At 54.6% G+C, this 14346-nt stretch overlaps 1 protein-coding gene across 1 annotated transcript in view; it reads left to right on the top strand.

The window, feature by feature from the left end:
• LOC147095567 (scavenger receptor cysteine-rich domain-containing protein DMBT1-like) overlaps positions 1–14346 on the top strand; it is a 101322-nt gene that overhangs the window by 51812 nt on the left and 35164 nt on the right. Inside the window, exons 8-9 of the mRNA XM_085974697.1 lie at positions 8599–8913; positions 10998–11312. Coding sequence (XP_085830823.1) covers positions 8599–8913; positions 10998–11312 — 630 coding nt within the window. The remainder of the gene's footprint in view (positions 1–8598; positions 8914–10997; positions 11313–14346) is intronic.

Here is a 14346-nt window from a genome sequence, read left to right as displayed (position 1 = left end):
CACTCAGATCAACACCACTGAAAGCAGACATAAAATCACCTGCAGAATTGCTGAATGGGAGGAAGTTTAAGACTACCCTACCAGCAAAAATACATCCTCCCCAGGACCAGGGGGACTTCAGACAGAAGCTGGCAGAAGCACAAGTCGTAGGAAGCAAACATTACGACAAACATGCAAAAATGCTACCAGAATTGCTGAATGGGCAATCAGTGCAAGTGCAAGACCCGGTGTTGAAAACCTGGAATCCAGCCAAGGTTATTGGACAAGCTGATACTCCAAGATCCTACTTCGTAGAGACCGAACCTGGTAACCAATACAGATGGAACAGACTCCACATCAGACCTTCACCTGAACTGGTTAAGCAGCAGACAACATCAGCAACATTGACAACACCAGCTACCACAAGCAGTACAATGCCAGAAACAAGTGCCACAAATCAAACAACCACGAGCATGCACACTCCAACTCCAAGTGCAACAACAACAACAAGAGCGGAACACACCAAAACACCGCAGAGAGGAGTGCTCACCACCAAATCCACAAGATGGAGGGACAACATCCAGCCACCTGAGCGATATCGCGAATAAGAAAAGAAAACTCACGATTCTTTGTATTTGATAATAATAGTTTAGATATAATATTTTTTAAATTAAATTAAATTTCATGTTTTCGTTTATTTGAGAAAGAGGGATGTTACATCGTTATATTATTACATCGTTAAAATGGAACTACTTGTTACATTGTTATATGGAACTACTTTGGTTAGTGTATTTATATTGCTATGCGGCACACTGTGAAAGGCAGTGGCAGTGCAAGATCGGATATCTTGTATCACTCCGCACCATGCGGCAGCAACATCATAAAAGAATACAACTGAGTGAACGTCGTAAACTAAATGAGTTAAAAGTGTCTGTATTATATAGCAAGAAGAACACAAGGAGACACAACACCCGCTCGGGTGAGTGGAGTTATGTGCTCGAGTGAGTGGAGTTACCAGCTCGGGTGGGCGGAGTTACCAGCTCGGGTGGGCGGAGTTACCAGCTCGGGTGAGCGGACTTACCTGCTTGGTGAGTGGAGTTACCTGCTTGGTGAGTGGAGTTACCCCCTCGGGTGAGCGGAGTTACCCGCTCGGGTGAGAGGTGTTACCTGCTCGGGTGAGCGGAGTTACCTGCTCGGGTGAGAGGAGTTACCCGCTCGGGTGAGTGGAGTTACCCCCTCGGGTGAGCGGAGTTACCCGCTCGGGTGAGAGGAGTTACCCGCTCAGGTAAGAGGAGTTACCCGCTCGGGTGAGTGGAGTTACCCCCTCAGGTGAGCGGAGTTACCTGCTCGGGTGAGAGGAGTTACCCGTTCGGGTGAGTGGAGTTACCCGCTCGGGAGAGTGGAGTTACCCCCTCGGGTGAGAGGAGTTACCCGCTCAGGTGAGTGGAGTTACCCACTCGGGTGAGAGGAGTTACCCGCTCGGGTGAGCGGAGTTACCCGCTCGGGTGAGAGGAGTTACCTGCTCGGGTGAGTGGAGTTACCTGCTCGGGTGAGTGGAGTTACCCGCTCGGGTGAGAGGAGTTACCCGCTCGGGTGAGTGGAGTTACCTGCTCGGGTGAGTGGAGTTACCCGCTCGGGTGAGAGGAGTTACCCGCTCGGGTGAGAGGAGTTACCTGCTCGGGTGAGTGGAGTTACCCGCTCGGGTGAGAGGAGTTATCTGCTCGGGTGAGAGGACTTACCTGCTCTGGTGAGTGGAGTTACCAGCTCGGGTGAGTGGAGTTTCAGGTGAGCGGAGTTACCTGCTCGGGTGAGCTGAGTTACCTGCTCGGGTGAGCTGAGTTACCCGCTCGGGTGAGTGGAGTTACCCCCTCAGGTGAGCGGAGTTACCTGCTCGGGTGAGAGGAGTTACCCGTTCGGGTGAGAGGAGTTACCCGCTCGGGTGAGTGGAGTTACCCGCTCGGGAGAGTGGAGTTACCCCCTCGGGTGAGAGGAGTTACCCGCTCAGGTGAGTGGAGTTACCCGCTCGGGTGAGAGGAGTTACCCGCTCGGGTGAGCGGAGTTACCTGCTCGGGTGAGAGGAGTTACCTGCTCGGGTGAGTGGAGTTACCTGCTCGGGTGAGTGGAGTTACCCGCTCGGGTGAGAGGAGTTACCCGCTCGGGTGAGTGGAGTTACCTGCTCGGGTGAGTGGAGTTACCCGCTCGGGTGAGAGGAGTTACCCGCTCGGGTGAGAGGAGTTACCTGCTCGGGTGAGTGGAGTTACCCGCTCGGGTGAGAGGAGTTATCTGCTCGGGTGAGAGGACTTACCTGCTCTGGTGAGTGGAGTTACCAGCTCGGGTGAGTGGAGTTTCAGGTGAGCGGAGTTACCTGCTCGGGTGAGCTGAGTTACCTGCTCGGGTGAGCTGAGTTACCTGCTCGGGTGAGCGGTGTTACCCGCTCGGGTGAGTGGAGTTACCTGCTCGGGTGAGGGGAGTTACCAGCTCGGGTGAGAGGAGTTACCTGCTCGGGTGAGGGGAGTTACCTGCTCGGTGAATGGAGTTACCTGCTCGGGTGAGTGGACTTACCTGCTCAGGTGAGTGGAGTTACCTGCATCGGGTGAGCGGAGTTATCCGCTCGGGTGAGTGGAGTTACCTGCTCGGGTGAGGGGAGTTACCTGCTCGGTGAATGGGGTTACCTGCTCGGGTGAGTGGAGTTACCTGCTCGGGTGAGGGGAGTTACCCGCTCGGGTGAGTGTAGTTACCTGCTCGGTGAATGGAGTTACCTGCAAGGGTGAGTGGAGTTACCTGCTCGGGTGAGGGGAGTTACCTGCTCGGTTAATGGAGTTAGCTGCTCGGGTGAGCTGAGTTACCTGCTCGGGTGAGCGGAGTTACCCGCTCGGGTAAGTGGAGTTACCTGCTCGGTGAATGGAGTTACCTGCTCGGGTGAGCGCGGTCGCGTTGGCGGCTACTTTACCACCACACTACTACCATGATCGGAATGGGTGATTGCGGGATATTACTCTGAAGGCAATGTGAGGGTCTCCAATTGTTCGGTGGTTAAATGTTCCTGCTGGTGTGTTACTGAGCTCCTCACAGACAGAACAGGAAAGGCACAGCCTGTGCTATGTGAGCTGATCTCAGCCGGTTTCTGGTACTGAGCCCCACACACTGAGCAGGAAAGGCCCAGGCTTCATTACCGGCCTGTACTTTGTGAGCGGACCTCAGCTCAGTCTCTTGGTGTGGAATCTGGCTCGATGAGGGGCTCGTGCCTCAGTACCAGATGGTGGCAGCGCTAGGCCCAGATGTGGGCTGCAAAACATTCCCTCAACTGGTGTTATGGGAGAGTTTGTGCAGGTGGGTTCAGTCTGGATATTGGGAGGAGCCTGACACCTAGGCCCAAATGTCCAGCGATGACTGCAGTGAAAGTCCAGGTAATACCAGACCACGTTAACTGTTTTTTTTTTATTCGTTTATGGGATGTGGGCATCGCTGGCAAGGCCAGCATTTATTGCCCATTTCTAATTGCTCTTGAGAAGGTGGTGGTGTGCCGCCTTCTTCAACCGCTGCAGTCCATGTGGTGAAGGTGCTCCCACAGTGCTGTTAGGTAGGGAGGGTGTTCCAGGATTTTGACCTTGCGATGATGAAGGATCGGTGATATACTTCTAAGTCAGGATGGTGTGTAACTTGGAGGGGATCTTGGTGTTCCCACGAGCCTGCTGCTCTTGTCCTTCTAGGTGGAAGAGGTCCCGGGTTTGGGAGTTGCTGTCGAAGAAGCCTTGGTGGGTTGCTGCAGTGCATCTTGTAGATGGTACACACTGCAGCCACGGTACGCTGGTGGTGGAGGGAGTGAATGTTTAAGGTGATGGGTTGGGTGCCAATCAAACGGGCTGCTTTGTCCTGGATGGTGTCGAACTGCTTGAGTGTTGTTGGAGCTGCACTCATCTAGGCAAGTGGAGAGTATTCCATCACACTCCTGACTTGTGCCTTGCAGATGGTGGAAAGGTTTTGGGGGAGTCAGGAGGTGAGACAATCGCCGCAGAATACCTAGCCTCTGAACTGCTCTTGTTGCCACAGTATTTATGTGGCTGGTCCAGTTAATTTTCTGGTCAATGGTGACCCCCAGGATGTTGATGGTGGGGAATTTGGCGATGGCAATGCCGTTGAATGTCATGGTGAGGTGTTTAGACTCTTGCTTGTTGGAGATAGTCATTGCCTGGCACTTGCGTGGCGCGATTGTTACTTGCCACTTATCAGCACAAGCCTGACTCTTGTGCATAAATATCCAGCGATGTCTCCAGTTAAAGTCCAGGGGGAGAAATTCAGTTGGTTGCACCACCCGTTAGCGCCTTAAGAGGGCGAGAAGTGGGCCGCGAGTCAGCTAGCGTCCAGGAGCGGCGAGACCTGCGCCTCTCGCGAAATTGAGCGGACATTTAGCGGCAGCGCTAAACCGCAACGCCCGCTCAGCTGCGCACGCAGATCCTGACATCATTTCAGAGTGCAACGCCCTTGGGGCGCCCCGGACTGGAAATTCAGTGGTCCCCCTCTCCTTTCCACCTGGTGCTCCCAACGACTGGTTGACTGGAACGGTTCCCAGTCGCTGTGGGGCTGGGGGGGCGCTATTTAAAGGGGGCTCTTCCTGGCTTCTTTGTGGTAGCCATTTTTGGACCACTCCTTCTGAGAGAGAGAGAGAGATTTGCAGAGAGACAAAGGGAGAGAGATTTCTGCATTGAGTCAGCGCTCGCTGAAGTACTTTTGGCTTCTGACCAGATCTTTGTAGTTGCTTTGCTTTTTCACCAGCATAACTTTGAGTGGCCACATACTATGGAGGCTGCAATGGATGGGAACGTTGGGCTTCTCCATTACATTGAGAGGGCACAGAGACTCAGAGAGAGAGTGCCAATCATGGCCAGACGGAGGAGTGCCAACAGGCGTCGGCACACGAGACCTTACCGTCCCAGGGTTTTCCGCCAACAGTTCTCATACCTCAATATGTCTGAGGAGCAGTGTTTTCAGAGGCTGCGATTCAGCAGGGAGGTGGTCACTGAGCTCTGCCACCTGCTTCAGCCAGATCTGCAGCCTCAACTGAGGAGCAGGACGTCTCTGTCGGTGGCAGTGAAGGTAACAGTGGCTCTCAACTTCTATGCCACCGGCTCCTTTCAATCCGCTACTGCGGACATTGCCAATATCTCCCAGTTCGCGGTGCATTGCTGCATCCGTCAAGTCACGAATGCCCTCTTTAAAAGGAGACGTCAGTACATCTCCTTCCCCATGACCCTGGACAAGCAGCAAGAGCACGCAATGGGCTTTGCAAGAATAGTGGGCTTCCCCATGGTCCAGGGCGCCATTGACTACACGCATGTGACTTTGCGAGCGCCGCAAGAGAATGCCGAAGATTACCTCAACCGCATTCGTTGAACGTCCAGTTGGTCTGTGACCACAGACAGCTGATAGTCGCTGTCAATGCCCGCTTTCCAGGCAGCAGCCACGACGCCTTCATCCTGCGCCAGACTTCTGTGGCAGACCTTTTCGAGGCCCCGGCTCACCCAGGAGGCTGGCTTCTCGGGGACAAGGGCTATCCTCTGTGCAGCTGGCTGATGACCCCGCTCTGTGCGCCCAGCACCCCTGCTGAAGAACGATACAATGAGAGCCATCAAGCTACCAGGAACATCGTTGAGCACACAATCGGTGTGCTCAAGCAATGGTTCCGCTGTCTGGACCATTCCAGAGGAGCCCTTCAGTACTCACCAGAGCGAGTCTCCCATTTCGTTGTTGTGTGCTGCATGCTGCATAACCTGGCAATCCTCAGGACCCAGCCACTGCCACCAGACATTGGAGCACCAGCAGAGGAGGAGGAGGAGGAGGAGCAGCAGCACCAAGACGGGAGGGAGGCACAAAGTGCAAGGGCCGTCCGTCAGCGGCTTATAGCAAGTCGCTTCTAGGCCCCCTCTGAGGGAATGGCTTCTGCCATTCAAAGAACATGAATGGAACCGTGCCGCAACCCCTAAGCTGGTCAAGGCAACAAATAGTTCAAAGAGCAAACATGCACATTCTGAATAAAGACACTTCTTTATTTAACAAACTATGTGCCCTTCCCGCATTACAAAGTAACAGAGAGAAACCCCCAAAAAAACAGTCAGTCACATAACTGGCTCTCACGACTTGGAGACAATGACCAAAACAGTAACAAAAGTATGACCACGATCCTCGGCCTTCAATAAAACAATTAACAACATTTTGCCAAACCTCCTACTTTTTGCCCTTTGAGGGTGATCTGCCTCGCTTGTCCCCTTCCCACCCTGCAGTTCCTCCGCAATGGGACCCCAGTGGCTGCAGCAAGGCTGGGGGAAGGCTGCTGAGTGTCAGAAACTGAGTCAGCAGATGCCCTTGAGGGACGGCCTGGACCAGCTCTGGGCCTGGAGGGCCCAGCTGCTGACTGCTCCAACTCTGCATGGGCGGCACCAGTCTGTCCTACAGGTGGTGGCAGCTGCAGTGGAGAAGTGACAGTGCTGGCAGCAGGAAAGCTGTCATCCTGAGAGAGGACAGCAACTCCCTGTTCGGCCGACACACTGGCACTCCCACGGGGCAGCACTGCAGCATGCGGAGCAATCTGCTGAAGCACAGATTGCTGGCCTGCTGCAGCACGATGAGGACCCCGGCAAATCCTGCCCGATCCAGCGAGGGAGGCAGCAGTCAGTGCTCGTGTGGCCTTAATCTGCGTCTGCATGAGACCAGCCACTGACTGCATTGCAGCACTAAGCAATTGCGTGGCAGCCGTCTGTGCTGCGCCGAAGTCCTGGAGACTCCTTGCCTGTGCTGCGCCGAAATCCTGGACACTCCTTGCCAGTGATTCAATGGATTTGGGCATCCTTGCCAATGCAGCCATGAGCTCAGTGTGCCTGTGCTCCGCCTGGGCGCTCATTTCAGCGAGGAGCTGCACCTCTTCTGCGCTCACTGTAGCAGGACTCGAGGCTACACTCTCCCTCCAGGGAGAAGGCCGCCGAGCTTCCCTACCCCCCTCGCGTTGCTGGAGCCCGCTGGGTCCTGGAGCTTCACCCTCATCAGACCATTCCTCCTCGCTCCCCTCCAGGGAAGACGAGTCCCCATTATGGCCATGGGCTGCCTCGGCTGAGGGCGGCACTGATGGTCCGGCATCCTCCTCGTCGTCGCCTTCAGAATCACTCACCGTGGCAGCTTGAGGGCCCGCCTCCTCACCTGGCGAATCAGCATCTGAAAGCAGGGAGGTACAAGAGTGGCTTTAGCGTGAGGACAGGGTGGCAGCAAGGGAGGCATGAGTGCTGCAATGTACTGATTTGGCTCGAAGGTGGCAAAGGATGCTGGTGTGAGGAACAAGTGGAAGGAGAGAGGTCAAAAAGGTGATGACCTTACCATTGCTGTCCATAACGGGGTCGGCATCTCCAGTGGCGACAGGGCCAATCATCCGGCCTGCCATAATCCGCTGGACTCGCTGCTCCAGATCGGTCAGGGCTTGAAGGTGAGGCCGGCCTCCCCCAGTCCGTTGCTGCTGCCTCCTGTTATGCAACAGCTTGCCCTGCAAGAGAAAGGACGGGCTCTGAGTATAGTGTGCAGTGCTGATCTTGGCTGCAATGCCTCCCATGGTCGAATAGCCCTTACAGTGTGCAGCCCTGATCTTGGCTGCAATGCCTCCCATGGTCGAATAGCCCTTACAGTGTGCAGCCCTGATCTTGGCTGCAATGCCTCCCCATGGTCGAATAGCCCTTACAGTGTGCAGCCCTGATCTTGGCTGCAATGCCTCCCCATGGTCGAATAGCCCTTACAGTGTGCAGCCCTGATCTTGGCTGCAATGCCTCCCCATGGTCGAATAGGCCTTACAGTGTGTAAAGTGCTGAATGTGCGTGTGAGTTTCCTGAAAGGGCCATAGGTGCTGGATGAGGGCTGGGCATTGGGGCTTTCAGGACCCTTTGGCAATAAAGTGAGGTCGACATGCAGGGATGAAGAGGATTCTGAAAAGGGCACTCACCCTGACGACCCGAGTGAGGTCGTTGAACTTCTTCCTGCATTGCACAGGGGTCCAAGGCACCATGCTGCTGGAGGTCACTCTGTGAGCCACCTCCCTCCAAGCTTTGCGATATTCGCTGGGCGACGGCCTCCTGCCAGTGTCCGGGTACAGGAGAGATCGCCTGCACTCCACCGCGCCAACCAGAACCTCCAAGGCCCCCTCGCTGAACTGCTGCGCTCGCTCCCTGGCCCTCTCCATGGTCCTTGGCTTAAGGATGTGGCAACAGGTCTGTCCAGGCCAAGATTCAGGGCTCCGAAATGCAGGGTGTGGCTGCAATTCAAGATCGGCCCTCCCCTTTACGAGCTGACCGGCGCCAGCGTGTCTGTGTCCAATCGCTAACTGGCCGCACCTGCGCTGCGCCCGCCCTCGGAGGTAGCGCCTCGCTCCTCCAGCTTAGCGCCTTAAGACAGTCGAGCAGCGCCTGCTTTAGCGCTCCAAGCACCTCCTGAGGTGAACCAGGCCAATTTACCAGTAGGTGCCGATCATTTGGGCCTGGCGCAAAATTTCGCGCACGGCCGATACATACGCCCCAAACGGGGCGAAACCGAATTTCTCCCCCCAGGTACTCCCAGACCAGATTAATCGTGTACCCATCTCTATTCCAGGTCCGATGCCCGTACGGCTGGTGAACGGTAACAACATGTGCTCCGGGAGAGTTGAGGTCTTTCGTAAATCCAACTGGGGGTCCGTCTGTGACAATGGCTGGAATCTAAATGCAGCGAGCGTGGTCTGCAGACTGTTGAACTGTGGGACGGCCCTGTCACCAACAAGAGCTGCCTACTATGGCGAGGGGACTGGGGACATCTGGCTGGATGATGTGAGGTGTAACGGGACAGAGCCTGCCCTCGATCTGTGCTCTGCCAAACCATCGGGTGTCAATAACTGCACACACAGCAAGGATGCCGGAGTTACCTGCTCAGGTGAGGGGAGTTCCCTCTTCGGGTGAGCGGAGTTACCTGCTCGGGTGAGGGGAGTTACCTGCTCAGGTGAGGGGAGTTTCCTGCTCGGGTGAGGGGAGTTACCCGCTCGGGTGAGAGGAGTTACCTGCTCGGGTGAGGGGAGTTACCTGCTCGGGTGAGGGGAGTTACCCGCTCGGGTGAGAGGAGTTACCTGCTCGGGTGAGGGGAGTTACCTGCTCGGGTGAGGGGCGTGACCTGCTCGTGTGAGGGGAGTTACCTGCTCGGGTGAGTGGAGTTACCTTGTCGGGTGAGGGGAGGTACCTGCTCGGGTGAGGGGAGTTACCTGCTCGGGTGAGGGGAGTTACCTTCTCGGGTGAGGGGAGTTACCTGCTCGGGTGAGGGGAGTGACCTGCTCGGGTGAGGGGAGTGACCTGCTCGGGTGAGTGGAGTTACCTGCTCGGGTGAGGGGAGTTACCCGCTCGGGTGAGAGGAGTTACCCGCTCGGGTGAGAGGAGTTACCTGCTCGGGTGAGGGGAGTTACCCGCTCGGGTGAGAGGAGTTACCCGCTCGGGTGAGAGGAGTTACCCGCTTGGGTGAGAGGAGTTACCTGCTCGGGTGAGAGGAGTTACCCGCTTGGGTGAGAGGAGTTACCTGCTCGGGTGAGAGGAGTTACCTGCTCGGGTGAGTGGAGTTACCTGCTCGGGTGAGAGGAGTTACCGGCTCGGGTGAGTGGAGTTACCCGCTCGGGTGAGGGGAGTTACCTGCTCGGGTGAGAGGAGTTACCCGCTCGGGTGAGTGGAGTTACCTGCTCGGGTGAGGGGAGTTACCTGCTCGGGTGAGAGGAGTTACCTGCTCGGGTGAGAGGAGTTACCTGCTCGGGTGAGAGGAGTTACCTGCTCGGGTGAGGGGAGTTACCTGCTCGGGTGAGTGGAGTTACCCGCTCGGGTGAGGGGAGTTACCTGCTCGGGTGAGGGGAGTTACCTGCTCGGGTGAGGGGAGTTACCTGCTCGGGTGAGAGGAGTTACCCGCTCGGGTGAGAGGAGTCACCCGCTCGGGTGAGAGGAGTCACCCGCTCGGGTGAGAGGAGTCACCCGCTCGGGTGAGAGGTGTTACACTAATTTCACTATGAACCGGCGATCCGGTCATTACCTCATTGCTGTTTGTGGGAAGTTGCTGTGCGCATATTGGCTGCCGTGTTTGCTATATTAGCACAGTGGCTACACTTCAAAAATACTTTATTTGCAGATTGATGCAAGTCATTGACCTTCACCGTGAGCAGAACATGTCCCAGAACCAAAACCTGGGGACACCACTACCCAACTTCCACTGCCTTTAACTCCGATTCCCTGTCCGCCAGTCTAACCAGATTCTAATCCTCTTCACCCTGTCTCAGTGTGGCAAGTGCTGCAGATTGTTGCTACTTGGAGACATACGAGTGAAGCCCACGTGATTTAAGGGGCAGTGGCAGCGTGGATATACAATTGGCTAAGGGACAGAAAGCAGAGAGTAGTGGTGAATGGTTGTTTTTTAGACTGAGGGAATTGTGCAGTGGTGTTCCCCAGGGGTCGGTATTAGGATCATTGCTCTTCTTGATATATATTAATGACCTGGACGTGGGTATACCGGGCATAATTCCAAAGTTTGCAGCTGACACGAAACACAGAAATGTAGTAAACAATGAGGATAGTGACAGACTTCAGGAGGATAGACAGGCTGGTGAAATGAGCAGACACATGGCGGAATGAAATTTAATAACGCAGCTCAGACTTTGTGACCCTATGCAGAAATGGCATGTTGGCACATGACAGGGAAAATAGCACGGATGCAGGCAGCGCCCCACTCCCCGCTAAGTCTTTGGTCAATGAGTTGGAGCCCAACTGAATTTCCATTCCTAGCTATGCCCCGTGTAGTGCAACACGTGGGCTATGAAAGCTGGCGCATAGGGTGAATTTGGGGCATAGGGCGATGTTGGGGGTCGATCTTTATCATGAGGGTGGTGGGGGTGAGCCACATGTGGGTATTAAGAGCAGGCTGACGTATAGGCCCAGTCGATTCCTCCCGACATTGTGTAAACCAATTTAACCGTGTTCCCGTCTCTATTCCAGGTCCGGTGTCCGTACGGCTGGTGAACGGTAACAACATGTGCTCCGGGAGAGTTGAGGTCTATCATAACTCTGTCTGGGGGACCGTCTGTGATGATGGCTGGGGTGTAAATGCAGCAAGTGTGGTCTGCAGACTGTTGAACTGTGGGATGGCCCTGTCAGCAACAAGAGCTGCCTACTATGGAGAGGGGGCTGGGAAGATCTGGTTAGATGATGTGAGGTGTGACGGAAGAGAGCCTGCCCTCGAACAGTGCTCTGCCAACCTATGGGGGGTGAATAACTGCACACACAGCAAGGATGCCGGAGTTACCTGCTTGGGTGAGTGGAGTTACCTGCTCGGGTGAGAGGAGTTACCTGCTCGGGTGAGTGGAGTTACCTACTCGGGTGAGAGGAGTTACCTACTCGGGTGAGAGGAGTTACCTGCTCGGGTGAGAGGAGTTACCCGCTTGGGTGAGCAGAGTTACCCAGTCTAATCCCACTCACTTCCCATACCCTTTAATATCCCACCCAGTCTAATCCCACTTTCCTGCTCACTCCCCACACCCTTTAATATCCCACCCAGTCTAATCCCACTCTCCTGCTCACTCCCCACTCCCTTTAATATCCCACCCAGTCTAATCCCACTCTCCCTTCACTCCCCACTCCCTTTAATATCCCACCCAGTCTAATCCCACTCTCCTGCTCACTCCTCATACCCTTTAATATCCCACCCAGTCTAATCCCACTTTCCTGCTCACTCCCCACACCCTTTAATATCCCACCCAGTCTAATCCCACTTTCCTGCTCACTAGCCACACCCTTTAATATCCCACCCAGTCCAATCCCACTTTCCTGCTCACTAGCCACACCCTTTAATATCCCACCCAGTCTAATCCCACTCTCCTGATCACTCCCCACACCCTTTAATATCCCACCAAGTCTAATCCCACTCTCCTGCTCACTCCTCACACCCTTTAATATCCCACCCAGTCTAATCCCACTCTCCTGCTCACTCCCCACTCCCTTTAATATCCCACCCAGTCTAATCCCACTCTCCCTTCACTCCCCACTCCCTTTAATATCCCACCCAGTCTAATCCCACTCTCCTGCTCCCTCCCCACACCCTTTAATATCCCACCCAGTCTAATCCCACTCTCCTGCTCACTCCTCACACCCTTTAATATCCCACCCAGTCTAATCCCACTCTCCTGATCATTCCCCATACCCTTTAATATCCCACCCAGTCTAATCCCACTCTCCCCTTCACTCCCCACACCCTTTAATATCCCACCCAGTCTAATCCCACTCTCCTGCTCACTCCCCACACCCTTTAATATCCCACCCAGTCTAATCCCACTCTCCTGCTCACTCCCCACAACCTTTAATATCCCACCCAGTCTAATCCCACTCTCCTGTTCACTCCTCACACCCTTTAATATCCCACCCAGTCTAATCCCACTCTCCTGCTCACTCCTCACACCCTTTAATATCCCACCCAGTCTAATCCCACTCTCCTGCTCACTCCCCATACCCTTTAATATCCCACCCAGTCCAATCCCACTCTCCTGCTCACTCCTCACACCCTTTAATATCCCACCCAGTCTAATCCCACTCTCCTGCTCACTCCCCACACCCTTTAATATCCCACCCAGTCTAATCCCACTCTCCTGCTCACTCCTCACACCCTTTAATATCCCACCCAGTCTAATCCCACTCTCCTACTCACTCCCCATACCCTTTAATATCCCACCCAGTCTAGTCCCACTCTCCTGCTCACTCCCCACACCATTTAATATCCCACCCAGTCTAATCCCACTCTCCTGCTCACTCCCCACACCCTTTAATATCCCACCCAGTCTAATCCCACTCTCCTGCTCACTCCCCACACCCTTTAATATCCCACCCAGTCTAAGCCCACTCTCCTGCTCACTCCCCACACCCTTTAATATCCCACCCAGTCTAATCCCACTCTCCTGCTCACTCCCCACACCCTTTAATATCCCACCCAGTCTAATCCCACTCTCCTGCTCACTCCCCACACCCTTTAATATCCCACCCAGTCTAATACCACTCTCCTGCTCACTCCCCACACCCTTTAATATCCCACCCAGTCTAATCCCACTCTCCTGCTCACTCCCCACACCCTTTAATATCCCACCCAGTCTAATCCCACTCTCCTGCTCACTCCTCACACCCTTTAATATCCCAGACAGTCTAATCCCACTCTCCTGCTCACTCCCCACACCCTTTAATATCCCACCCAGTCTAATCCCACTCTCCTGCTCACTCCCCACACCCTTTAATATCCCACCCAGTCTAATCCCATTCTCCTGCTCACTCCCCACTCCCTTTAATATCCCACCCAGTCTAATCCCACTCTCCTGCTCACTCCCCACTCCCATTAATATCCCACCCAGTCTAATCCCACTCTCCCTTCACTCCCCACACCCTTTAATATCCCACCCAGTCTAATCCCACTCTCCTGCTCACTCCTCACACCCTTTAATATCCCACCCAGTCTAATCCCACTCTCCTGCTCACTCCCCACACCCTTTAATATCCCAACCAGTCTAATCCCACTCTCCCCTTCACTCCCCACACCCTTTAATATCCCACCCAGTCTAATCCCACTCTCCCCTTCACTCCCCACACCCTTTAATATCCCACCCAGTCTAATCCCACTCTCCTGCTCACTCCTCACACCCTTTAATATCCCAGACAGTCTAATCCCACTCTCCTGCTCACTCCCCACTCCCTTTAATATCCCACCCAGTCTAATCCCACTCTCCTGCTCACTCCCCACACCCTTTAATATCCCACCCAGTCTAATCCCACTCTCCTGCTCACTCCTCACACCCTTTAATATCCCACCCAGTCTAATCCCACTCTCCTGCTCACTCCTCACTCCCTTTAATATCCCACCCAGTCTAATCCCACTCTCCCTTCACTCCCCACACCCTTTAATATCCCACCCAGTCTAATCCCACTCTCCTGCTCACTCCTCACACCCTTTAATATCTCACCCAGTCTAATCCCACTCTCCTGCTCACTCCTCACACCCTTTAATATCCCACCCAGTCTAATCCCATTCTCCTGCTCACTCCCCACACCCTTTAATATCCCACCCAGTCTAATCCCACTCTCCTGCTCACTCCTCACACCCTTTAATATCCCACCCAGTCTAATCCCACTCTCCTGCTCACTCCCCACACCCTTTAATATCCCACCCAGTCTAATCCCACTCTCCTGCTCACTCCCCACACCCTTTAATATCCCACCCAGTCTAATCCCACTCTCCTGCTCACTCCCCACACCCTTTAATATCCCACCCAGTCTAATCCCACTCTCCTGCTCACTCCCCACACCCTTTAAT

This window comes from Somniosus microcephalus, unplaced genomic scaffold, assembly GCF_052327205.1.
Source record: "Somniosus microcephalus isolate GS21.2 unplaced genomic scaffold, FLI_Smic_1.0 unresolved_chr1, whole genome shotgun sequence".
NCBI classification, from domain to species: Eukaryota; Metazoa; Chordata; class Chondrichthyes; order Squaliformes; family Somniosidae; genus Somniosus; species Somniosus microcephalus.
This window is presented reverse-complemented; position numbering and strand designations above follow the sequence as displayed.